The sequence below is a fragment of the Delphinapterus leucas genome, chromosome 1 (assembly GCF_059928025.1).
Source record: "Delphinapterus leucas isolate spDelLeu-1000000601 "Yukka" chromosome 1, BTC_Dleu_Yukka2, whole genome shotgun sequence".
NCBI classification, from domain to species: domain Eukaryota; kingdom Metazoa; phylum Chordata; class Mammalia; order Artiodactyla; family Monodontidae; genus Delphinapterus; species Delphinapterus leucas.
The window spans coordinates 161,391,566-161,418,295 of NC_143129.1; the positions used below are offsets into that span (position 1 = coordinate 161,391,566).

Genomic DNA, 26,730 nt, shown 5'->3' on the forward strand with positions numbered 1-26,730 from the left:
TCGTGACCACTTTGGTCCTCACCAGTGTCTCACCTCTGATCTTCACAAGTGGTCATACCATACTTGGGGCTTGTTGATCTCTTACTAAGTTTCATTTTTCATCTCATACAGCGTGGAACTTCATTCTTGCCACTTTCACATGTGTTTTCTCATTTACTCCTCTCAGCTGTTCTGCAATGTTGGGAAATTAGGGAGTATTTTTTTTTAATATTTATTTATTTATTTGGCTGTATCGGGTCTTAGTTGTGGCATGTAGGATCTTCGTTGCAGCACACGGGCTTCTCTTTAGTTGTGGCTCTAGAGCGCACGAGCTCAGCAGTTGCGGTGCGCGGGCTCCAGAGCGTGCGGGCTCAGTAGTTGCAGTGTCCGGGCTCTCTGGTTGTGGCATGCAGGCTCCAGAGCACACGGGCTCGGTAGTTGCAGCACATGGGCTCTCTAGTTGTGACGCACAGGCTCCAGAGCGCACGGGCTCAGTAGTTGTGGCACACAGGCTCAGTAGTTGTGGCGCACGGGCTCTCTAGTGTGGCACATGGGCTCTAGAGTGCACGGACTCAGTAGATCTGGCGTGCAGGCTTAGTTGCCCCGTGGCATGTGGGATCTTAGTTCCCCAACCAGGGATCACACCCGTGTCCCCTGCATTGGAAGGAGGATTCTTAATCACTGGACCACCAGGGGAGTCCCAGGAATATTTTTTACGCATGATAAAACTCAGGCTTAGAGAGGCGAAGAGACTTGGCCAGGGCCATCCAACAAGTTAGCAGCAAGGAGGGCTTGAATTTGGGTTTTCATTCTCCACGTCCAGCACCTTGTCCAGGGCCCCCCAGCTGCCCGTACTGTTTCACGTGTGGTCCATCAACAATACATGTAAGCTGGCCAGAAATCCTGGTTTGCCCAGGAACATCCCGGTTTACTCCTGTTGTCCCAGCTTAATTATTACTATCACCCCTTTTTACTTCAACAGTGTCTTGGTTTGAGTGATGACTAGATATGGTCACTGAGCTGCATGATAAGCTCAGAATTGGTTTCCGGTAAGTGCCGACTGAATCATCGTTTGAGGTTCTGATGTCTGCCTTTATGGTCCTGTTTCTTTTATTCACGTATGGGTTGGCAGCTCTATGACCTGATGACAATGGCTTTCAAATATCAAGTATTGCTGTGTCCTCGTCCCAAGGATGTGTTGCTGGTCACTTTCAATCATTTAGATGCCATCAAGGGATTCATCCAAGACTCCCCAACCATCCTGCATCAAGTGGATGAGACTTTCCAGCAGCTGACTGAAGTAAGCGTATCGTCAGTTTATCACCTCTCAGCCCCAATACTCGTTCTCATTCCTCTGTTAAGGACAGGCAGATTCTATGACAAAGAGAACAGGGTGAGGAATGACAAAACCTGCCTCTCCCAGAAAACTCTCAAAATCTACAGGTATCCATTTTGGAAACACAAGAGACATTATCATCTTATACCCTCTCACTGTTGCCTTCATAATTGGGGAAGCAATGATACAGAGCATAGCTGTTCTTGCCTAACTTTTCTGAAAGGGAGTTGGTGGTGGATGTTCTATAGAATCTTGGGGAACGGGGGAGGTAAAGTGCATGCTGCTCGGTGTGCCACCGTGGGGCTTGTCCCTCAGGCGAGGGTGCAGTGCTGGCCCTCCTGCCCCGCCTGCCCAGCAGCTGAGTCCTCTCCTTGCTCTCTGGCTCCCATCCGTGGGCACCCACCCACCCCCGCCTGTCCGCACTTTCCATCTCACTTCTGAAAGTGGAATGCCTCTGTCTGCTTTGCCTCCGCAGATATATGGGGGTCTCTCTGCGGGGGAGTTCCAGCTGATCCGGCAGACGCTCCTTATCTTCTTCCAGGACCTGCACATCAGGGTGAGTGAGTGGGCGGCCTGGGAGCACCCTGCCGCTGCTGTCCTGGGGAGACAGGGTGCAAGTCCTCAGGGCAGATAAGGCTGGGATTCTGCCCAGTTAGCAGCATCCTCGGTGTTTGGCTCCATGCTCATAGCAAATCGCAGCAGCTTTTCAATGGACCAGGGAAGACGGTGATGCCACCATTCCCTCCCAGTTACCTTATGTATTTCTTTAAAATGTGGCTTCTTCCCTTGCTTCCCCAGGCCACCTGCCTGATCTCAATTCCAAAACCTTTTCTCAAGCCTTTATCATCTTGACTTCTCCAGTGTCTGAGGTGTCAGGAGGCTGCCCTCCTGCTGCATGAAACTGTCACCTTTCATGGACTTTCCTGGCACCATACCGTCCTGGCCTTCCCTTACCTCTCCCATCTCTCTGCCTTTCACTCTTTCCTCCCCCTCCTCCTGTCTCCAAGCCTTCCCCCTTCTGCCTCTACCCACCCCCTGCTCGTGAGGAATCGCTTTCCTCCCCACTTTGGCTGCCGACTGACCCTTCCACCTATGACTCCTACATCTAACCTCTACCCAACCCTTGCCCCAGCCCTGCCATCCAGACCCACATCTCCACCCGCTTGGGGAGACACTCTCCCATGCCCACAACCTAACGTCTGTAGCTAAACTAGTCTCCACAATTCAAGTCCTGCCCAACTTCCGGTTTCTTTTCAGGGCGCCACCATTCCCTCACTCACTCGGCTCAGAACCAGAGCATCACACCTTTGATTTCCCTTCTCTGATCTTCTAATTGCTTCTATGGCCCATCGAGTCTGCCTTTTCACTCTCCACGCCCTCCTTTCCATTCCTGTCACCACCAGCCCAGCTCAGGCCTTCATACTTCTTGTTGGCTCTCGCCTCCCAGTTGACCCTGCCTCCTCCAGACAGTTCTACACCCTAACTTTGAAAAACACATTTCTGAGCTTCTGAATTTGGGGCCTGTCTCTCTTGCACAGGACTTTGTTCCTTCCCAGAATTTAACACGCTGGTATGGGAGGGTGGGTGATACAGCAAAATGAGCCCAGGCTCGGGAGTCAGGCACTCCTGTGCTTGAATCCCACCTACAGCACAGCTCCATGACCTTGGGCAAATTACTTCCCTGGCGCCTTAGTTTCGTCATCTGAAAAATGGAAATGATAGTACCTAATTTAGGGTTTTTCAGGAGGATTAAGTGAACCATCACATGTAATATATATGTATTTGCTTGTATATATATGTATACACTATAGAATGCTTCTGGAAGGATGTACAGGAAACTGGTCACAGTGGTTGGCTCCTGGGAGTGGGGAACTGCATGGAGAACAGGGATACAAGAGAGACTGACTTTCCCTCGTGTACCCTTTGAACCTTTTTTCTTTTTTTTTTTTTTTTGGCCGTGCCACACGGCTTGTGGGATCTTAGTTCCCCGGCCAGGGATCGAACCTGTGCCCCCTGCATTGGAGGCACAGAGTTCTAACCACTGGACCACCAGGGAATTCCCACCCTTTGAACCTTTTAAATTTTGTATATGTGCATGTGTAACATATTCACAAAATAAAATTCAAAAAAAGAAGAAATAGAATATGCTTAGAACCTGATTGTTATTTCCCTCCTGTGGACAGGGAAAGACAAATAGATTTCAACGCTGAGTCCAATTTTATTTTTAACCCCCATGAATAATTTCATTTGCTATGGATGGAGCAATAATAACATCAATATAAATTAAGATCTCTAATAGTCACCAATTAAAATTAAAAATATGAAAGTACAAATAAGATTAAGTTTCGTGTTGCTTTAAATATTAAAAACTCTGCATCATATGGTTGTCAAGACTGCATATTTGGACATTAGTTTATGGACTGTAGTAATATAAGCAGCCATATTGACTTCTCAATTCTGGCAAGATAAAATTCATTATGATAAAAAGACTTTCCTAATAATAAGTCTATAACAAAATCATTAAAATATATTAAACCACAAAATATATTAAGCTTTAATTGCTAAATGGGCAGGCAATGAAACATCAAAATGTTCATCAAGAGAAATTGGAATCACATACCCTGACATTACTCAGCCACTGGTCTGTAACATCCGGCCGCTTTTCCAAATCTGGTCTTTAATGGTATTTCTGCTCAGCTGCAATTTATGATTGCCTATACAGATTCTCTCTGTGCTCAAAACAACCTTCATAGTTTTTAGATTCTGTTAGCAAAACTAACTAAATCAAGAAAACACAGCTCTGAAAACTCCCTTGCTCATCGTTTAACCAAAGCAAATGCAAGACTCCCCATCCTAATGTCCAAAGCTTTCTGTGATATCACAAAACAACGTGAAGTGGCCTTAGTATGGTCAAGGCCTGACCTGTGCCCCAGGCCCCAGAGGCTGCACGAAGACCGATTCCATTTGGAGTCCTGAGCAGTTATGTACAACCATCTCAAGTCCCAACCCCCTTCAGCTCTCCAGAGCCCCTCCAGAGTTGCCTCCTAAAAGGTGGGCCCTCAGGTCACCCACCCTGTTCCGAATGCTCCTTCCCACACGTGCGTCTTCTATCATGGACTTTCTTCCTGCACTCCCCCTCTTCCAGTTGTTGGAAAACATAACTCCATCTTCGCCTCTTCATAGCATGGTCCTTACACCTCCAATCCATTATCCACTCCACTTGGAAACAGTTCATCCCTGGAAAACTAGTCCGTCTAACAAATATGTATTGAGTGCCTACTTTACACCAGGCAGTTTTCAGTCCTGAGATACAGAAGTGAACGAGGCAGAGGCCCTGTCCTGAGGAGGTTCCGTGCTAGTAGGTAGAGACAAGGAGGACACGTAAATCGTGTTATGGCTCTGATAACTCTTAGGAAGGTGGCCATATACAGTAAAGTTATAGAAGGCAACTGGGACAGGATGTTGCCTTAGACCAGCACTGTCCAACAGAGCTTCCTGTCGGTGATGGAAATGTTCTGTATCTGTGCTATCCAATATGAGAGCCACTAGCCACATGTGGTTGTTGAGTACTTGAAATATAGCTAGTTTGACAGAGAAACTGAATTACTGATTTAATTTAAATTTAAATAGTCATGCTTAACTGGTAGCTACCATTACTGGACGGTACATTCGTAGACGATAGAGGCAAGGACAGCCTTTCTGAGGACAGATATTTCAGTTGAGAGTGTAATAACAAAGGTCTCAGAGGAGAGCATCTAACCTGAAGGGACAGCTAGTTCAAACGCCATTAGGTAGGAAAAAGCATGATATGCTCCTTGGACAGAGCGAAAGCCAATGAGGATGGAGCATATCTAGGCAGGGGTGATATTTAAAATAAAGTTAACCACTTGTGCAGCATGGGCACTAACTAATCAGAAGAGATGCCAGTCATAAATAAACTGGTACCTACCTACCAGTTGACTTAGCTTTAGACCCTAGTAAAGGAGTTTATTCTAAGAGTAAAACAGAGATCTGGAGCATCTTAAGGTGAATGGTAACATGATTTGTGTCTGGAAGATGAATTAAATGGAACAAGGGTAGAGGTAGGACAGCAGTTACAAAATCTAGGTAAAAATGAAAGCACTGGGATTAGAGACACATATGGAATATACCTTCGGGGCAGGGCCAGTAAGATTTACTAAGAGATTAGATGTAGGGAATGAGGGGAAGAAGAAGAAAGAAAAACTCCTAAGTGGCTGGTGCCATTTTCTGAGTGGGGGAAGGACTGAAGGGAAGTGTATTTGAGTAGAAAAAATAATCAATTCTATTTAAATTGGATTTGTTCTCCAAGTAGCAGAGTCAAGTAGGTAGTTGAATACCTAATCCTGGAGCTCAGAGGAGAGCGCCAAGCTGGAGACGTAAATGTGGGAATCCTCAGCGTACAGCAGAGAGACGGTATGCGAAGTCTTCTGGCCACCTGAACGAGGCCGGTCATTCTCCCTCATCCACAGGCAGGATGTGAGAAGCAGAGTCAGTCATTTTGCCAACTTCTCCCCCTCACCTTCCGATCATTATTTTCCTGCCCTCACAAACTTAGCCCTCCTCTTGTAAGGCCAGTCCAGCAACCATTACACCATCCAAAGCCCTGCACTCATCCCTCTCTGCTGAAACCGACTGCCAAGTCACTCACCCACATTCACCAAGCATTTACATCCCTGGCTCACTTCCTCTTGGCCACCTGACTCCTACCATCGTCCTGTGGAATGTGGGTGCTCATGGAGATGTCTCATCCAGCACTCCAGCCCCACAGCTCTGTGACCTTCATTCCCTCTTTCCATAGGAAACGTGGGTCCTGGCTTCAGGACCTCATCAGAGAAGGGAAAGTGCACTAAGTACCTTGGGTATGTTTGGTTCTGACCCAGAAGAGTGTGAAGAGGGAGGACACAACGTGGGCCATGGCCACCTCTACCCAAGAGCATCAGGGAGTCTTCATAGAGTATCCAATAGCTTTTAAAATAAATAGGTTTGGGGGCCCTGGCAGTCCAATGGTTAGGACTCCATGCTTCCACTGCAGCAGGCTCGGATTTGATCCCTGGTCGGGGAACTAAGATCCCACAAGCCATGTGGTGTGGCCACAAAAAGAAAGAACGAAAGAAAAGAAATAGGTTTTCACCAGGACCATGGGAAAACAGGAGGAGGGGTTAAGAGGACACCATCTCAGTAAAGGCACAGGCATGTAACCACCTGGTGTAATTGGCGCGGAGGGCCGGAGGGCTGCAAGCAATCGAGTATGGCGAGAACACAGGGTTCAGGGAGGAGCGTGGCTGCGGAGAGGAACAAGGGTCAACTGGACATTATCTGCCAGGCAGCAGAGAGCCAGTGAAGCAGGAGAGGGACACAGTCAGATAGGAGTTTAGAAGAGTCTCTCTAACCGCAAAGTGGAGGATGGATGAAACACAGAGGAGAGCGGAGGCAGGGAGGCCAGTGTGGAGGCTCTGCAGTGGCCAGGCTGGAGGTGATGAAGGTCTGCACTAGGGAGCAGGGTAGAGAGGAGGGGCCAGACACAGAAGTGATCACCAGGTGGGCAGGGCTTGGCGACTGAAGGGCCATGGGAAGGTGGTGGGCAGGGGACTCAGACTGCTGACTTGGTGACCTGATGGTGTCATTCACTGGGATCAGGTTAGGGAAGCCAGCTTGAGCCCTGTTCTGAGCAAGGTGAATTGGAGGTGCATCCCATGGAACCCATAGGTGGACACGTTTAATAGGCAATGGGGTAGATGGGTCAGATGCCCAGGGGGGAAGACTGAGTGGAAGCTCCAGATCTGGGAGCCATCAGCGCAGAGGTAAATACTGGCGTATGGGTGTAGATGAGATCACCTCGGAATAAAAAGGGTGGAGTGAGAGGAACAGGGCACGGGAGAGTCACACCTACAGCTGAGGGCCAGCAGAGGGGCTGGGCAAGCAGGCAGACCCCAAAGTCCCATCCAGCCAAGGACAGATTCTCAGGTCAAACACACAGTTGACTTAAATTTGTACATTTCAGATCTATGACATAGTCAACCCTGTTAGAATTAGCTAACAGAGAGTCCAGTACCTACATATGGTCTCACTTCTCTCCCAAAATTTTCCTTCTCCATGCTTATATTCATATCCCTTGGTCACAGAATCTCAAGGTTAAGAATTCCTTAAAGCCAAACCCTCCAACCAACCCAGTGTACACATTTTCCCCAAAACATGCCTTGTGCCTGCCCATCTCTGCTTCTGAAGTGTCTTCACACCCACCTTCCTCCTCCAGGCCCAGCTCCAAACCCGCAGTTGCACCTACCCACCCCCTCTGCCTGTGGTCGTGCTCCTCAGTGGGCACATCTGAATATTCCATTCAGCGTACCGTGTTTTATAGGGTCGCCGTTTTTCCATTCTATGCTGTGTCCTGTGCCCAATTAGACTGTGATACTGAGAATATTAGTTATCTCTTATTGAGCACCTACTATGTGTCAGGCTCTGTGATGAGTGCTTTTTGTTCATCATTTGACATAGTGGTCAGCTAACCCATTGAATAGGTTCTGTTATTATCCCCAGTTTACCAAAGAGAAAGGTGGTGTAACTTACCAGAAGACCCCGAGCCAAGGAGAGGCCCAGCTGAGCTGTGAGCCTGGGCAGTCTAACGTCGGCAGGCCAGACCGCCAGCGTACAAACCCTTACCACTTGGCATTTTCACTGCCTTGCATGCAACAGATGCCTATTCTTGATATTACTAATGTAATCTTGTAGAATTTTAGAGTTTCAAGGGACCTTCAAATGTATCTCACTTTACAGATGAGGAAGCGAAGCTCCAATAAAACGGATTTTTTTTTTTTTTTTTTTTTTGGCGGTGCTGCACAGCTTGCGGGATCTTAGTTGCCCGACCAGGGATTGAACCCAGGCCACAGCAGTGAAAGCACCGAGTCCTAACCACTGGACAGCCAGGGAACTCCCCAATAAAATTGATTAAGTGCTACAATCTTGATGGGATTTAACCTGCCCAAGACCTGAATACAGAGCGCACAAAGCAAGGAGTAAGAAGTAAGCATCACGTAGGGTTTTCAGGCACAGAGAAGACCTTCAGACTCTAATGCGAGCTGGATCCACCGGTCCAGCACATAGCTGAGAGCTTGGAGTCAGAAACACAAGGGCTTGAATCCTCAGCCCTGCCCCTTATGAGCTGGCTGGCCTAGAGGAAGTGTCTTAACCTCTGAGCCACCAATTCCTCATCCGTAAAACGGAGATAATGAGGTTCTTATAGGTCAAGCCTCACAGCTGTATGGAAAGTTTGCAAGGAACCAAGGAATGGGTGTGGAATTTGGAGTCAACCTTGGTTTTGAATCCTGGTCCTGTCTCTTTTTGTTCTCTTTGGGCGAGTCATTTCACTCTGTGAACCTCAGCCTCCTCATTAAGGCAGGGGGGGTAGCACTACTCACCTGGAAGATTTGATGTGTGGCGCCAAAGGAGTTCTGTGTAAAAACACTACATCTCTGCAGGTGTTAGTTACAGTGAGTTTTTCTCTCTTAGGTAGCATTCTTAAGCCATTACACACTTTCCATCCTCAGAATGCATATGTCTATGGAAATATACCAAGAAAAATGACAATAAGTATTTTTTTTCCAGGTGTCCATATTTCTAAAGGACAAAGTTCAGAATTCCAACGGTCGCTTTGTGTTGCCAGTGTCTGGGCCTCTTCCCTGGGGAACCAAAGTTCCCGGACTCGTCAGGTGAATTCTCAACAGTAATTGTCAGACCAATATTTGTGTGCTGGGAAAGCAGTATGTGGGCCACCACGTAGAATGTAGCCCTGCTGGGGCCCCTCCTTTTCTTCAGTTGAGCACAGCAGTGAGGAGGTGAGGTTTAATCCCAGCTTGTCACCTCGCAGACACTTGAAACAAACCACCCGGTTCTCCAGGATTTATTTCTTCATCTATTGAACGTTTACTGTGAGGATGAATAAGGTAATACTGTAATGCTCCAAAGTGCTACACAGCACCCGGCACATAACATGTACTCAATAAATATTATTATTATTATTATATTACTATCATTATATCAACCAGCATCTTTATCTTGAAGCAGTGCGTGAATTCCCTTTGGTCCCATAGTACCAAGATTAAAGAAGCCTCCGGGACTCTCCAAGCTCGGAGAACACGTCATCACGTCCTACTTTGTATTGTAGGACGTTCAACAACAAAGGCGAAGAAGTGAGGAAGGTAGAATTCAAGCACGGCGGGAGCTATGTCGCTGCCCCCAAAGAAGGATCTTTTGAACTCTATGGAGACCGAGTCCTGAAACTGGGAACTAATATGTAAGCAAATTCCTCCTTCCCCAAATGAATTCAAGTCCAACGGAAGTCCCTTCACTTAAAAAACCAGCTTGACTTCTGCTATGAAAAATCCCCGCTGACAATTGGAGGAATTTCCCCTTAGATATACGGCATGCAGAGCCCCGATGTTTCCAAAGGGCACCTCAGATTTCCCAACATAAGGTAACTTAACAAGTTGAAAAGATAAATAATTTTAAATAGCCACGCAAGAGAGCTAGCCAAAACCTTTGTTGCAGTGGCGATCCAAAAGGGCCTGGCCTTCACGTACCGATCATGGTTTTTTCAGCGGTACATATTATTTTGCCAGAGAAAAAATTTCCACACAGCTTCCCAGATATTTTGTTTGGGGAAGAAGCAAAATTTGAGTGGTTGACACCCACTTAGTTGTATTCTGTATTCCCAGCACCTTTCTGGACACTTTTTAATGCCTCAAAATAAAAACTATGCACTATATTTATGAGTTAGAAGGAAGTCAGGGTAAAAGGGCTGGACAATGTTTTTGTGGTTTTCTGTTGCCACCAGGTACAGTGTGAACCGGCCCATGGAAACCCATATGTCTGGAGCATCAGAGAACTTAGCTGCACAGACACAGGTAAGCTTCTGCCTCCCTTGTTTACCTTCATAGCTTATTTCTAGATACAAGAGTCTGGACGGGGAGAGGGAGGGATCTCTAGATTTCAGAGCTGGCCAACATTTCCCTCATTGTTTGCAATCTTCTCCATTCCGCCTTACCAGTACACAGGTTTTTTGTTTTTAAATTTTATTTGTTTATTTATTTATTTATGGCTGCGTTGGGTCTTCATTGCTGTGCACGGGCTTTCTCTAGTTGCAGCGAGCGGGGGCTACTCTTCATTGAGGCGCATGGGCTTCTCATTGCGGTGGCTTCTCTTGTTGTGGAGCACGGGCTCTAGGCACACGGACTTCAGTAGCTGCGGCACGTGGGCTCAGTAGTTGTGGCTCACGGGCTCTAGAGTGCAGGCTCAGTAGTTGTGGCTCACGGGCTCTAGAGCGCAGGCTCAGTAGTTGTGGTTCACGGGCTTAGTTGCTCTGCAGCATGTGGGATCTTCCCGGACCAGGGCTCAAACCTGTGTCCCCTGCATTGGCAGGCGGATTCTTAACCACTGTACCACCAAGGAAGTCCCCATCACACAGGTTTTTAATTACAGTTTCTCATGGAGACTTCCAGTGATCTAATTAGGTAATTTTAAACTTGGCTCCCACCATAATTAAGCAGGAACCACACACCAGGACATGTGAAATAGCATTGTACCAGTGTCACGAGGTCCGTGGTTGCTGAGTTTAGCACTTGTGTGTATTCTGATCCTTAAAACATCCCTTTTTCAGTGCTTTCCTGTGTAATGATGTGGAAGCTAAGTTGAAAATGGGGTTTTTGGTTCTCTGAATTCTGTTGTACAAATTTTCACTGAACTAGCTACCAGCTAGCTATAGGACAAATCATGGAATACTCAGTTATTCTGTAAACATTTACTGAACTACGTCTATGGGCTGGGTTCCCAGGACACAGAGCTGGCTTAGATGTGGTCCCATCCTCAAGGGGCTTATAAAGACGGTGATGGAACAAATAACTACAACACGGCGGAAGACGAAAGACGCTCGCTGAGCATTCTGAGTAAAGAGCTGTGTCAGAACACATGTCCTGTCCGGCGGGGGGGGGTGGGTAGCGGAGGACAGGGAACAAGAAGGCTTTTCAGTGGAGGCGACATTCAAGCGAGGCTGTAGAGTGAAGAAGATACTAAACAGCCCAGAGGGAGAAACAGGCATACAAACCCAGGTGACAGCATGAGCAAAAGCACCCAGAATCATAGTGTTGGGGGAAGCGGGGAGGCAGCGTCTCTCCCACATGGCTAGATCATAACGTGATAGCAGCAGTGGTCAGAGATTCGCCTGGGCAGGGACATGGGGCCTGATTCAATAGGCAAAGCAGCGAAAGGCTGCGTTAGAGAGAGCCGGTTAGGAGGAGGGGGGAAGGCTGCAGTGGGACCAGGCAGTGTGAGTGGAAGCCACAGGACGGAAGGGATTCGGTGGGGGCACGGGGGGAGGGATTGTGCACGGACACCACCTGAGCGCAGTGTGGTCGCTCCCATGGAATGAGTGCCCTTGGACCTGGAGCCTCCTACTTGTAAAGGCTGGGGGAACTAGATTGCCTGAAGGAGAAGCAACGTTCTTCTCCTTCAAGGAGGAAGGTAATTTGAGGAGAATGGGGATCCCTGGGGCCTTCCCCTCATCTTGAGAATCTCTGGTTTGTGCCTTGTTAGAGTCCCTCTGCCTCTGACACAGGTTATTTCTCTCTTGGTTAAGCCTGTTTTCTATGTTTCATTTGGGCCCAGTCCTTCCCAGAAGTAATTTAAACTGTTATCGTTTTGCCTTGTTATATAATACCACCCCGGGGCTCTGGGGTCTCAGCAGAAAATGTGATCTCCTTCATGTGGCTAAAAATCATGAAATTGTTCCTGCAGGAAAGCATTGCTCCAAACCCTCTTGCTAAAGAAGAGCTGAATCTCTTGGCCAGGCTGATAGGAGGCATGGAGATTAAGAAACCTAGTGGCCCTGAGCCAGGATTCCGGTTGAATCTCTTCACCACTGATGAAGAGGAAGAGTATGTTTTCAGCCTGTTTCTTTAAAGACCTATATAAAAATCCTAAGTGTGATAAGAACCGAAAAATGACTGTTATAAACCAATGACCCTTATAAACACAGATGTAAAGACCACAAATGAAATACCAGCAAACTCAATAACCTAAAGAAGAATCCACCAGTATTAAATAGCCTGAACTTTGTGGATTCATTCAAAAAATAGTTCTAATGTTTCATTTAGCAAAGTACAACTCAATGAGAGAATTGGAAGTCAAGATAATCATGTTAACAAAAGACTGGTAAACCAGAAGGAGGTCGGAGCATGATATCTTTGGGATCAGTCTCCCCCAGAACCAATAGTGGTGGCAATTCACTGAGACTGACACAGCGCTTTACAGTTTACAGAGCACCTCTGGCTTCATTATCTCATGTGATGCTCCTCGCAACCAAATATTTGGGATGGGGGTTGCCTTCTATTTCCCTCTCCACTGAAGTGGCAGGTGCTGTGGTACGTGTGGGGACCCACAGATGGAGCGGAAGACCTGGGACCTGTCCTCAGGCACTCCCAGTGTCGTAGGAGCACGAACACGTGCACAAGTCACTCGAGCGCCATGTCATAAACACTCCAGTGGAGGACACGGCGACTGACTTTGCACCCGCGGATTGAAGGAGTTGGCAACTGAGCTGGGTCTTGGAGTTTGCCAAGCAGAGGAAGGGGAGAAACGTTCTTGGCAGTAGTACGTGCAAAGGCACAGAGACATAAAAGGACTTCTTGGAGTGTAGGGTGCACTGGTTGGGGACAGGGTAGAAAGGTGAATGGAAAGGGCAGAAGGTGAGGCAGAAAAAATAGGTTGCCAAATTATCAAGGGCCAGTTTGCCACACTAGCAGGGAGAAAACCCTAACCTTTGACCCATTTCTCTACCATCTTGTGCAGACAGGCAGCGCTAACCAGGCCAGAAGAGTTATTCTATGAAGTTATCAACATCCAAGCTACTCAGGTGTGTGCAGGGGATTACACAAGTCAATTCTTATTCCCCTCCTCATCTTATAATAACATTGAACTTCAAAGGCCCTCCCTTCTCCTCTCTAATCCGCACGTAATGTAGTCCCTATTCTGACAAACAGGTGAGGAACTGAAATGCATCACAGTGGTGGGAAAATTAACTACCAACTGCACAAAGAGGCCATGGTGCCCACACATCCTCCTCATTCCCTTCCACCTCTCATTTCTCTCACAGGACCAGCAGACGAACGAAGAGCTGGCTCGGATCATGGGGGAGTTTGAGATCTTGGACCAGCCAAGGCGGAGTGCCAGCAAGGGCGATGATTTGCTTGCCATGATGGATGAGTTATAGCTGTGCTGACCAGGCACGACCCTCCCCCTACGGAGAGGCTGCTTGATGAGGACCCTGGGGGATGTCCCCAGGGAGCCAAATGATGCTGCTAGTTTTCTACTAAGTGAAGCCCTTCCTTACCTCTTGTTCCTGTTTATGTCCTAACGAACTGTGCGGGTCTCCCTCAGGGAGCACAGTCTCTGGAAGGCACACACACATTCATATTTTCAGCAAAATATATTCTGGCTTTTAAACTGGACCTTTCCCATGTTCTTGCTAGTTTTATGGCAATCAAAGCATCCGGAGCCACAGGGTCAAGCCTGAGAGTCAGTAAGAGGGCGCTCCTGTTGCCGTTTTCATTACAGCTTTGCCCGGGGGACCCACTGCTCACAGGTGCCTGTGAATCATCACTAAACGTCGGCGCTTTGTCGGACGTATTCTGCCTTGTGAGTTTGACGTAAGTGGAAAAGGCGGTTGCCTCAAGCAGTCGGGGCCCAGTTTATACAGCCCTCCTCTCCCTGGCACACTGGGAACTGTCAGCTCAGAGGCAGAGGAAGCAAGGCCGTGACAGGGAAGCCTCAGGCAGGCCCCGCGCAGAGCGTGTGGGTGTCTGTGGTTCTCCGCACATCTCTCTATCCATATGTAGTGTGGACTTATCCCATATGGAAATGCGTACCAAGGAAACAGTTTGCTTTTTAAGAATGATGCGTCCTCCTTACCCCCAGAGTCTCCCTCTGCCACTTAGTGTTCTTGCCTTCTAAAGACACCCAGCATGACGTGCCATGACATGTGTCTCCTCTGCTTCGCCATTAGCGGCCAAGCAGAGCCTTAAGTTTGATGTACGGGAGGTGCACACGGTGTACCACTTTCCCATCCATGCACCAGATGAGTGACTTCCCTTGGCAGGATGCCAAGTCTAATTGGGCTCCATGAGAACTGTCTCAGGCCAGGGCTGCCCCGATTGCTTCAGGAAGGAGGGCCAGCCCTCCACCTCATATTCATCCTGAATTGAGTAACTAACTGGCGGGCTCAGGATCAGCCAATATCCAGAGGCCAAGGTACATTCAGTCCCATGGAAGAAAATATCCAGGACGGCAGATGGTAGGAGAGAAACTGAGCTGAGCTGCTCATTGCCTGAGATTGAGCCACAGCCACCAGGACCACTCGGGACCCTGGCACCTTAGCAAGAGTTGAGGCGAACATATTTCTGGAATGCAAGGGTGCCTGTCCTTTAGCTTACCCAAGGCATAGGGTTTGAATAGAGAAGGGTAAATCACCCAGTAAAGTTGCTTCCTACCCATGAAAGTGACTCTTTCTTACCCACCAAAGCCCCCAAAAGGTCCGCTGAAGGAGGAGAAGCACACCGTGCTGTGTAAGCTGCTTCTTACAGGCTTCAAAGTGCCTTCAAACTGTTTTAGTCTCTTTTAAGCAATCTGGCCACCGGTTGGGGTGGCCTGACTGGATGACAAGTGAAGGGGAAGGCTCTGTCTTAGGCCTGGCTGCCACCGCACTGCCACAAACCTGAACTTCACTGTCTGCTCCGAGCTTGTCCTGGGGCCTTGGAGGTGGGCCACGGGCTGCTGAGAAGCAGCCTTCTGCCTCCACCTATCCCAGAGCTGCGCTGATGATTTCAAACCTATCTGTTCTCTCAGTGAACAAACAAGATACAGGTCTCTGGTAAGGCAGCCTGGTGATGAGGCAGTCTTTGAGTTTCATGTCTCTAGACTTGCACAAATGTTGAGAAAAACAAGTTTATTTGCATGGTGGTTCAGGGTACCCAGAGAAAGCAGGGGAGTCGGGAGGGAGCAAAGGAAAGAGAAGGCAAGGATTCCCCGGGCAAGAATGTGGACTGAGTACTGACAAGGCATCATTGTTCACTTAACACCAGGCCACGGGGTCTGAGGGTGTCACACAACAGTGCCCAGTGCGCTCCGAGGGAAGGCACACCGTGGTCCCCATCCCTTCCCCGAATTCACCACGGCGTCTTAGGCAGTTACCCTCACCGAGCCTCAGTTCTCTCATCTGTAAGAAAGGAAAAGAACTAGTTCATTGACTCAAAGCCAGCTTGCCCCAGCTAAGTTGCTGAGTTTACAGATTCTTAGCCCCTGCCCCAGGTGGGGTCTGAGAACTGGAATTTTACCCACGCCGCACTCCCCCACCCCACTCCATGCTTTGGGAGTATATCTGCTCTCTTTCAGCAATTCTGTGACTTAACCTCTTCTCAACTAAGTTTTAAACTGTCCTGCTCTTGTTCTTATCATAGTGTTGGAAGGCCCCGTAGAACATGCAAGGCAAAGCTCTAGAAAAGCCTTCTGAACAAAAGTACTTTAATGGCTCCCAGAAGAAAGATGTAATAAAAATTGAGAGTGAAGGGGAAGAAAAAAAGGAGGAAATGTATTTAGCCCTTAGTTCTAGAATGAAAGTCATCCCATGCAGTCCACATAAGTATGTAACAATTTTAAAAGATAAACTCACTTTTTTCCTTTGATCCAGATCCTGGTAGGCGAGAAACAAATTCAAACATCATAACCAGATCCTGGAGATCCCCAAGTCTGAACAGGATCAGATTCCCTCATCCTCTTCCACCTGTTTTGTCACTCTGGTTTACATCCATGGAGACCAACTCAAGCCTCAGGAAACCACAGAAAGACAAATGCAAATCTTAGGGGGAAAAAAAAAAAAATATATATATATATATATATATATTAGCATAATACCGAATCGTAAAGACCCAAATTAAAATCCAAAAACTGATACACTGTTTACCTCCCCCTTCCTCCCTTTGAATTATGCCCTGGAAAACTCCTCGTCAGCTGCCAAATTCCTGGACAGCTGGCAGCAGAGGGAGTGAAAAGAAGTGTTTTCAAGGGACTGGGCTGGAGAACCCTCTTCACAGTTGAATCTTCCCTGCCCAGTTTCATGATTCAACGTGAAGTAAATTCTCAGATCATAGCCACCTCTTTCCAGATGAGAAGGTCAAGATGCGTTCCAAGGGCCGATGGAGATTATTCTGAATTACTTGATCCCCTTAACAACCCCCACCACCCCACATACACAACGCTGTGTTCTTTTTGTTTCTGGCCAGTCGCTCCTCTGATGTCAAAAATAACATTACCTTCTCTGTTAGTTCCCAGAACCACAGGAAACCCCAGCTGCCTGAGGCCTAGGGAGGCCACACCACTAGGTGTGGCCTTTTTTTTTTTTTTTTAATTTCATTATGAAGGTGAAGGACCTGCCAGGGTGGGTCATTAACACTAGTGCCAGTAACCTGGGAGAAAAATAAGAGGAAGAAAATAAAAGTGACTTCTTGAAAGTCACAGAGACAGCTGAAATTACAATAAAGGAAATTGTTTAAATTCCCATCTCTTACATAATTCATCCAAAACCACTGTCTATAAACTTCAAATATTGTTTCTTTATTTTAGGGTTACTTGATACATACAACTTTAAAACACACAAAGGATAAAATAAGTATTATAAACAAAGCTTTATAGAGCTCGGGGCAGACCCAAGACTCCTAAATCCTAGATGTGCACATTGGCTTCAGATCACTCCACCCTCCTGCTCTTTATAAAATTCCCCAGGGGCTGACCTTTTTTTCAAGTATTCAAGGGGAAGGTCAAGGATGCTTGACTTGGGTTTTCTGGATATCCAGAAGGCCTCTCAGCTTCAGTTACAACTGAGAAGATAATACCTGTGTCAGATGCCCTCCCTCGCCTCTCCTCTCTACCTCACCACATCTTTTATCTCTTTTTGCCTACCCAGACCCCTTTCTGCACCTCAGAAGTTCACCAGGGACTTCCCTGGTGGTGCAGTGGTTAAGAATCCGCCTGCCACTGCAGGGGATACAGGTTCCATCCCTGGTCCGGGAAGATCCCACATGCCTCAGACCAACTAAGCCTGTGCACCACAATTACTGAGCCTGCGCTCTAGAGCCCACGAGCCACAACTACTGAGCCCGCGAGCCAAAACTACTGAAGCCCCCGCGCCTAGAGCCCATGCTCCGCAACAAGAGAAGCCACCGCCATGAGAAGCCTGCACACGGCAACGAAGAGTAGCCCCCGCTCGCCGCAACTGGAGAAAGCCCGTGTGCAGCAATGAAGACCCAACGCAGTCAAAAATTAATGAATTAATTAAGTGTTTTAAAAAGTTCACCAAATGGCAGCTGGGGAGCTCCTCGGTCCAAGCCGCTCCCACGCAGCACAGCCTCTGCTCCTCCAGGGCCTCCTCAGCTCACTCACCAGCTCTACAGTCTTCCGAGCTGCCTCGCCTTCCTCCCTCCTGCCCCCCATAGCTCCTGCCACTACACAGGTAGGTCCCTTCTCAAGTCTCCAGGCCTCAACTTTGCTGGACCCCACCACCTTCTCTGCTCCCCATTCTCCTTGGCCCTGCTCAAGACCCTTTTCTTCCTAAAACTCTCTCACCCTTGGCCTTGGGGGCTCCAATCCTACTAATTTCTTTTCTTTCCCCCACCCCACCAGCCACGCCAGGCCCACTTGCAGGATCTTAGTTCCCCGACCAGGGATCGAACCCGTGCCCCCTGCAGTGGAAGTGCGGAGTCTTAATCACTGGACCACCAGGAAAGTCCCAGATCCTAGTGATTTCTGACCACACTTCTCCTCTCTCGCCCGGTGGCTTCTGATTGAGGATGGCCCGTCTTTGATGCAGGCATTAATGTAGCTGTTTCTAAGTCTGTCAGAACGGCCAGGGCAACTGCCGGAGGATCCTTATTTCATCCCTGGCGTTTTCCCCCACCCCCATCCTCTCTCTCACCTCATCTGTCTCTCACACTCCATTTCTCACCTTCACCCTGTCCCTTACCCTCACCCCAGTGCTCTTGCCCCGTGCTGACCAAATGTTTTATGTGCCCTGCAGTGCTCAGTTTGCACTCTTCTGCAAATTGTTTTGCATCCCTTTTTTCAGAGAGGCCATTATTTTCAACCAGTACTATTAACTCACAAATCTCTGTATCCCCCGCCTCACCTTGACTGCAGACTCACTTTCCCTGAGATGCTCCATCACCCCAAGCTTAGTGTCTAGCACTGACGTCATTTTTATTTATTCAGGTCATTTTTTTCACTTTTGAAAGGCATGAAGAAACTTCTTAAATATAATACGAAATAAGACAGTTCTCCATAGAAAAGAACCAGAAGTGATGGGTAGAATTTACCCAAAACTTCTCAACAATGGAGTAAAACAGCTGGCACAGGAGTGAGCTGCTGGTCACTGGAGTCTCGGGCAGTGGTTACAGGGGGAACTGTGGGGGGGTGGAGTGGGGATTTGGACCCTGGATGGTAAGTTGGAGCAGGTGACCTGGGAATCGCCCTAACTCTCAGGATTCTGTGATCCTCTGACAAAGGGATACAGAACCACAACAGAGCTCATCTAAAGGGAACAGGGAAATTCAAGGCTCTTGAACTCAATTCAAGTGGACCCTTGTCTGGGTTTGAGGTTGCAAAAGAAATTGGAAGTAATTCTGGCTACTTAGGTAGAGAAGGAATCTACTGAAAGTGCCTTCAGGCAACTCACAGTTGTCAGGAAGACTGAAGGCCCATGGGAAATGGCCAGGAACCGAGGAAGAGCAGGCAGCATAGGAAAGCACTCCAGCACCAGCAGCACCCCCGGGAATGAGGCACTGGATGACGCAGACACCAGGACGGAGCCTAAACAGTTCCTGCTGGTTCATGTCTCTTGCTCCAGATTTAGAATCTGATAATGCCTGAGTTTATGTCACAAGCCCATGCCATACCTGACAAGGCCTTTAAATCATCTGGAGTGGGAAGCAGAACCTCACCTCCCACTGAAATTCATAGAATGTCAGATTTCCCCAAATGGGAAAGGAGTTCGGTGGCTGAGTAGCCAAAAACTGAGATACCCTCCACAGGCATGACCCCCCCAACCCTCTTATTCCTATCAATGGACCACCACCTCTCTGGATACACAGTGTTAAAATTTAAATCATTGATTCCCGCTCTGCAAACCACGCTCCAGATTTAATCAGCCCCAAGGATTCTGATTAGCCCTCTTCAGAGTCTGTAACACTCATCCCTTCTTTCCACCCCACTGCCACCAATTCATTCAGATCCCCATCACCTTCTCACCACATTCATAAAACCAGTCCCTCCTGCAACTGCTCTTTGTAGGGTGAAGCATTTGTGCCTCCTAGGACCTTCTCCCTGTCTCAACACCCAGGAGATGAGCAGGAGAAACAAGATTTACGTAAATAACTATGGTGAATCTGCATGCAACCAGCAAACATATACCAAGCAATACGCTATCAGCGTCACTCCCAATTGGGGTAATCAGGGAAGACTTCAGAAAGGTACAGCAATGGAGCCAGCCTTTGAAGGAGGGATTGGACTTAACATCTATAGATAAAAAGAGAAGATCCCAGGCAGATGGAGCAGGATAGCAAAGGCAGAGACAAGAGTGCAGGGCTTGTCTGGGGGTTGCTGAGTCTGACTAGAAAGGAGGGCAGCAGGTCTCCAATTGTAGTGTACACTGTTAGATGTGCAGATCCCCGAGCTCCACTCCTGAGTCTGTAGGTGTGGGGTTGGGTTTAACAAGCATTCCAGATAACTTCAAGGCAACTGGTTCCCAGACCACACTTTAAGAAACACTGGTTGGAGAGTTTGGGTAGAGAACCTGAAGGAGATTCAGCTGGAAGGTAAGTTGGAATCAAATCAATGTCAGCACTGGAAACTTTATTCTGCTAGTGAATTGATTTTTTTCTTAGCAGGTAAGTAAGATCATAACTGTACTTTGAATCTGTTCGCAAAGGATCATGGGACACAAAGACCAGTAAGATGGCTTTTATAATGAATTAAATGAGAAAAAGAGGGTCTCAACTAGAATGGTGGCAGTCAGAATAAAAAGGCAAGTGAAGGCTGGGAGACAAATTCCAAAGAATCTTCAGAGTTCAGTGACTGTGACAGATGTGGGTGAATCCGGAAATGATAGAAGTTGTCAAGCTTATTCAAGGTGCCGAACTTGGGTAGTTGAAAAATGGTGGTAGCAACCACAGAAATAGAAACATTCAGGGTAGCAATTCATTTGGGAAGGACTTGATGAACTTGTCCTATAGACACGCTGAGTTCCAAGTACCAGTGACACATGTGAGAATAAGCAACAGACAGCTGGGAAATGGAGGTCTTGTGTGGAGCACTCTGGGCTAGAGATGTAGACAGAAATTCAGCATATAGTGGTAGGTGGCAAAGAGATACTCGACCAAGAAGAGAGCTGGGCCAGGAATACAGCCCCAGAAAAAGCACACGTGTTTAGGGAGCAGAATGAAGTGGGGTTAAAAAAAGAGAGATGGAGAAGAAACAATCAGAGAAATGGGTGAAACCAAGTGATACAAAGCCCCAGGGGGAAAAAAAATTACCAAGGAGGACGATGGTCAGTATGGTCAATCACTGAGAAGGATCATGGAAGTAAGGACTAAGAAAGAGATAGAGGTTCTCTTAAGAACAAGGAAATCATTAGTAACCTTCTTCAGAGAAGTTAATGGGAGTAGAACTCAAAATACTCGAGAAGAAGCCAGATTACAGTGAGGTGAGGGAGTAGGTGAAAGCCTTCAGGACAGAGCAGCAGTTCTCAAACTTTCAGTCTCAGGACACTTTTGTACTCTTAAAAATTATTGAAGGGACTTCCCTGGTGGTGCAGTTGTTCAGAATCCGCCTGCAAATGCAGGGGACACGGGTTCGAGCCCTGTTCCAGGAAGATCCCACATGCCGCGGAGCAGCTAGTCCCGTGTGCCACAACTTCTGAGGCTGTGCTCTAGAGCCCGTGAGCCACAACTACTGAGCCCACGTGCCACAACTACTGAAGCCCGTGCGCCTAGAGTCCGTGCTCTGCAACAAGAGAAGCCCGCAATGAGAAGCCCACGCACCGCAACGAAGAGTAGCGCTCTAGAGCGCTCGCTGCAACTAGAGAAAGCCCACACGCAGCAACGGAGACCCAACACAACCAAAAATAAATAAATAATTTTTTAAAAAAATTATTGAAAACCCCCAAAAGTGTTTGTTTATGTGGGGGATATATATATATATATATATATATATGTGTGTGTGTGTGTGTGTGTGTGTGTATATATATATATGGTAATCACATATCTATGAAATTAAAATTTTAATATGAATTCTCTTTTAAATAACAACAGACCCATTAACATATTTTTATTTAAAAATAACTATATTTTCCAAAAGAAAAAATATGGTGAGAAGAGTGACACTGCTTTATAGTTTTGCAAATCTCTTTAATGTCTATCACAATAGAAGACAGTTGGATTCTCATATCTGCTTCTGCATTCAGCCCATTGTGCTATGTTGTTTTGGCTGAAGTACATGAAGAAAATCCAGTCTCACACAGAAATAAGGTTGGAAAAGGGACTGCAACTGGAGAACCACTGATATAGAGGCCTCTCCTGAGTTCTACTGTGGAAGGTAGGAAAACAAGAGTAGCATGCATGGAGGAGAAAGACAATTTCAATTTTTAGGATAAGGAGAGGTCTCTGTGATGACTGGTGATGACTGGTAAAAAGAGAAGGCTCCTGGGGAAGGTGGAAACCAGTGAATGAGAGGATAAAGAAATGACACAAACCTAACTCTTATTGAGCTCTTGTGTGCCAGGTGCTTTCACACATTAATGAAGGTCACTCAAACCTTAAAACAATTCTCTGAGTTAGTCATTGTTTTGTTTTTTTCTAATGAAATTGAGGCTGCAGAAAGATAAGCAGCTTTTCCAAGGCTATACAGAATGACCTTTTAAAATGTAAATTAGATCCTGTCACTCTCCTTTGATGGCCTATCGTTGCACTTCCAGTAACAGATGAGGAAACCTGAGGCACAAAGAGGATAATTAACTTGTCTAAAGTCACACAGTTAACAAGGGGCAGATTTAAACCCAGGCACAGCCTCCAGAGCCTGCACTCCTAATCCAGAAATCCAAACGCCTTACCTCGGCTTGCAAAATCCTAAATACCCTGGCTGTTGCTTTCCTCTCCGACTTCTTGTCACACTACTCTTCCCAGTCTTACTGGCCTTTCCGCTTTTCCAAATTGTCAAGCTCATTTGCACCAGGTCCTTTGCACAAACTGTTCCCTCTAACTGCAATGCTCTTCTCCTAGCGTTCACAAGCTTGGCTTCATGTAATTCATCTCAACTCAGATGTCAAATGTCACCTTCTCAGGACACCCCTGACCGTCCAATAAAGAGTCACCCAGTCACTATAACATCGACCCGTTTTAATTCTCTGAAGAAATTTTATCATAATTTTCTTTTTCTCATAGGCGACTCCCCCGCCTCCCCCCGCCCCAGTAGATTTAAGGGTCGGGTCATCAGATCACGGAGCTTGCCTCCTTGGTCACCCCTACGACCAGAGCCTGGGAAAGGGTCCGACACACGGTGAAGGTTCAATGAATACAGCTGGCCCTCCGTATCCGCGAATGCGGAACCCTCCTATACGACGCCACTTCATAGAAGGGACTTAAGCATCCCTGGTTTCGGTATTCGCGGGGGTTCCGGAACTAACTGCCCCACGGAGGAGGGGCGACCGGATTCGCTGAACGGAAGAATGACTCCAAAATAGGAGAGAATCCAATGACGTAGGCCGCGGCTCCAGGAGCGCGAGTCACGCGCCCGCGAGGCCTTCTGGGGATTGTAGTTCCGGGCCCGCCGCGAGGTCGCGGGCCCTGCGCGCAGCCGCGCTCTCGATGCTCCGGGAGGGCAGAGCGGCCCCTCGGTTGCCATGGCTTCTCAGTTCGGCCGCGGGAGAGGAGCAGCCCGGCTAGGCGCTCGTTAGTTTCGGCGGCGACGCGCAGCGGGACAGCGGAAGGAGCGCGCGCGGTGGGTCCGGGAGCCAGGGGCGGAACGCTGGGGAACCAGGAGCCGCGGAGGCGGCGGGAGCGGGGCCAGCGTTTTCCTCCCGATTGCTGAGCGTAGCTCCTCACCCAAGCCCACTCCCACGCTCTGTGAGTAAAGGGTGATCACCATCCCCCTTTTAGGGATTGGCTAACAGGCTTGAAGAAGCCAAGTGGCTTGCTCGAGGTCGCCCTCCTAGGAAGTGGCCGAGCCCGTCCTCGAGACCAGACCTGCCTCTTTGCAGTCACTGTGCTGCCCCAAACCCTTGCTTGGACACGTACTCCTGGTGAAGCCTGGGTGGGGTCGTTAGAGTCGGCCGGCCCAGCTCCTAGCCTCTCGTCAGTGGTATGGGTAGCTTGCCACACTTAATGCCACCCTGCACAGCCTTTTCGGCATCCTGAGTGAGGTCTTAAGGAAAGAAAAGAAAGTTCCACCAACTTGCACTCAGGGTCTGGAAATGGAGGATAGATAAGACAAAGTTACATTAATACAGCATCAGGGCATAATCGAAAGCAAAGGAAAATACATTCAGTGTGGTTAGAGCTTGTTAGCCTCATTTAGCCTATGGTTTAATAGACGTGGAAACAGGTTCAGAGACATTAAGTAACTGTCTTACGTTTACAGAGTGTGGGTGGAGTGGGGAGTCGAACCTCCATTTCTCTACCTTCAAAACGTATGTGCTGTATATGCTACCATTTCTTGTTTTCAATCAGTTATCTGAATTTCTGGTTACATGGTGGCAGCATCCTGTAGACCAGTCGTTCTCAGCGCGCCCCAGGCCAGTAACATCAGCATCAACTGAGAATATTTTAGAAGTGCCCATTCTTGGGCCCCACCTCAGACCTACTGAGTCAGAAACTGAAAGGTGGGCCCAGCAGTCTGTGTTTTAACACGTTCTCCAGGTGATTCTGATGCAGGCAATTGTTTGAGAACTGGTGGTTCACCTAGGGGTCACGTTAAAATGCAGATTCTCTAAGTAGGTCTGGGGAAAGCCTGGAGATTCTGTACTTCTAACAAGTGCCTGGGTAGCAAGGGTGTAAACTACACTTTAGAGCAGTGGTTCTCAAACTCGGATGCACATTAGAATTACCTGGGGAGCTTTTAAAAAATAGGATACCTGGGACCCACCCCTGACCAAATGAATCAGAACCTCTGGGGTGTGGCAGCCAGGTAAAAACTCAGCGGATGATTCTAACATACGGTGAGGGTTCAGAACCACTGGTGTGGGGTTTAGAGTCAGGCAGAGATGGGTTTGAATCCCAGCACCTCCGCTTATCACCTGTGTGACCTTGGGCAAGTGACTTAACCTCTCCCGGCCATATTCTCCTCATTTATAAAGTGAGTATAAGTGATCCTTGGCTTGCAAGGTGTTGTGAGGATTCTATGAGGTGTGTACATGAAGCACCTAAGGGTGCTCCATAGACACAGAAATTGGGGAGGTGGGCAGACTTGGGAATGTCTGGGCTGGGGATTTTGTGCTAAAACCTGGTGGAGGTGAGTGAGCACCTGCACCCGCTAGCCTGCCACAGCTCCCCTCTGTGTGCCCCTCCCAGAGCGAGCAGCCGCAGTGTGGAAGAATGGCAGTGAGCCACTCAGTGAAGGAGCGGACCATCTCCGAGAACAGCCTGATCATCCTGCTGCAGGGCCTCCAGGGCCAGGTCACCACCGTGGACCTGCGGGATGAGAGCATGGCCCGCGGACGCATAGACAACGTTGATGCTTTCATGAACATCCGCCTGGCCCAGGTCACCTACACGGACCGTTGGGGGCATCAGGTCGAGCTGGATGACCTCTTTGTGACAGGCCGGAATGTCCGTTACGTCCACATCCCCGATGATGTGAACATCACCGCGACCATTGAGCAGCAGCTGCAGGTCATCCATCGGGTGCGCAACTTTGGCGGCAAGGGGAAAGGCCGGCGGGAATTTCCCTCCAAGAACTATAAGTGAGCCTGTCCCCTCAGCCAGCCCTGGTCCCCACTCAGGTTCCTCCAGAGTTCTACTGAGCCAAAGCCTGCTCTCCCTCCCCGCCCAGAGCCTGGGAAGGGAGGAGGGCCAGTCCAGAAGCTGGTGTCTGACAGACATCACCTGTCACAGCTGCCTTTCACAGGGTCCCACTCCCAGACTCACCCTGGGACCCAGAATTCTAGTTATCTGTCTGTGGCCTTGGGGTAGATGACAGTCCCCCCTTTGGATATTATTTATCTGAATCTCTGATTTACTGGTTTAGGGAATGTGTCAAATAGTTTTCAGCCCTCTCCCAGTGAGGATTATTAAATGTGCTCGGCCTGAGCATCCCCACTTCTCTTGTAATTGTGGTTTTTTTCTCACAAAACTAAATGGGATGCAAACAAGTCTGTGCCTCATGCTTTTCCCTCTGCACTGGGCTCCCTGTTGGTCCTGTGTCGTAGGGTGCTGGGTCACAAGTATGACTGCACACTGGAATCACCTATCTCACCCTCGCCTATTTGGATTTACTTGGTATGAGGTGTGGCCTGGGCAGTGGGATTTTTTTTTAAGTTTCCCAGGTGATACGAATATGCAGCAAAGCTTGAGAATGTAGGAGAGGGCTTCAGTCTGGTCAGGGGGAAAGCGGCTCTTCTGTTCCGATTCCCTGTTGAAGAGGTTGTTAGTCTCATTGGTCTTTCCTGAGGTGGAGAGGCTGGAGTAATCCTGGGCCCTCCCCTCAAGTGTGGGAGCTCATCCCACAGCAAGAAATCAGGCTCCGATTCTGAGAGTCATTGGGTCTTCAGGGAAGAAGGCGTTCTCGGGGTTAGAACCCCAGCCTTCGTTGTAGCTGCCTTGCAGCCGTACCAGCCCTGCCACCATCTCGGTAGAAGCGGCTCTGTCCTCTGGAACCAGAGAGTTTGTCTTCATCAGACAAACGTCCACAGCAGCTGCCACGTGCCAGGCCTTCTGCTGAGCACACATTGTCCAATAAACTTTGGTCCCTTCTGGAGAGGGGCTTAGAATCTAGCAGAGGAGGTAATCATTTCCTGAGGGAGATTGGAAAGGAGTGTTCATTTGGGCGCTGGCAGCCCACGGTCACTGCGTTCACATTCTAGCCCAGTCTGTCCAAGTGTTGTCCCTGGACCACCTCATCAGAACCAACTGAGATGTGTCTAGAAGAGCCACCTTCCTGGCTCCCCAGATTTGAAACAGAACCTGGAACCCGAGAATCTGCATTATCACACCCACCCACCCACCATGAATCTTCTGCCTATTGTATTTACTTCATTTCCCAGAGGCCCCAGAAGGCACTTAGACTCTGCCCTTTGCCTTCCGGAGAGAACACTG

General features: G+C 48.3%; 2 protein-coding genes across 5 annotated transcripts in view; both read left to right on the forward strand.

Moving 5' to 3' along the window:
• Window positions 1–16,764, forward strand: part of OSCP1 (organic solute carrier partner 1) — a 29,589-nt gene extending 12,825 nt beyond the window's left edge. Inside the window, exons 3-10 of the mRNA XM_022575252.3 lie at window positions 1,112–1,279; window positions 1,791–1,871; window positions 8,939–9,042; window positions 9,498–9,626; window positions 10,167–10,236; window positions 12,122–12,261; window positions 13,175–13,238; window positions 13,479–16,764. Coding sequence (XP_022430960.1) covers window positions 1,112–1,279; window positions 1,791–1,871; window positions 8,939–9,042; window positions 9,498–9,626; window positions 10,167–10,236; window positions 12,122–12,261; window positions 13,175–13,238; window positions 13,479–13,595 — 873 coding nt within the window. The 3' untranslated portion in view covers window positions 13,596–16,764. The remainder of the gene's footprint in view (window positions 1–1,111; window positions 1,280–1,790; window positions 1,872–8,938; window positions 9,043–9,497; window positions 9,627–10,166; window positions 10,237–12,121; window positions 12,262–13,174; window positions 13,239–13,478) is intronic.
• Window positions 16,765–23,260: 6,496 nt separating this feature from the next.
• On the forward strand, window positions 23,261–25,734 carry LSM10 (LSM10, U7 small nuclear RNA associated). Of its 4 annotated transcripts, none has more exons than XM_022575250.3 (2): window positions 23,261–23,419; window positions 24,988–25,734. In XM_022575250.3, the coding sequence occupies exon 2, from the start codon at window positions 25,012–25,014 to the stop codon at window positions 25,381–25,383; it is 372 nt and encodes a 123-aa protein (XP_022430958.1). In that variant the 5' UTR covers window positions 23,261–23,419; window positions 24,988–25,011; the 3' UTR covers window positions 25,384–25,734. The 4 variants fall into 4 exon arrangements, with proteins under 4 accessions (XP_022430958.1, XP_022430957.1, XP_089752158.1 ...); XM_022575249.2 differs by having other exon boundaries at window positions 23,263–23,544; XM_089896032.1 differs by lacking the exon at window positions 23,261–23,419 and adding an exon at window positions 23,733–24,772.
• The last annotated feature ends 996 nt before the right edge of the window (window positions 25,735–26,730 follow it).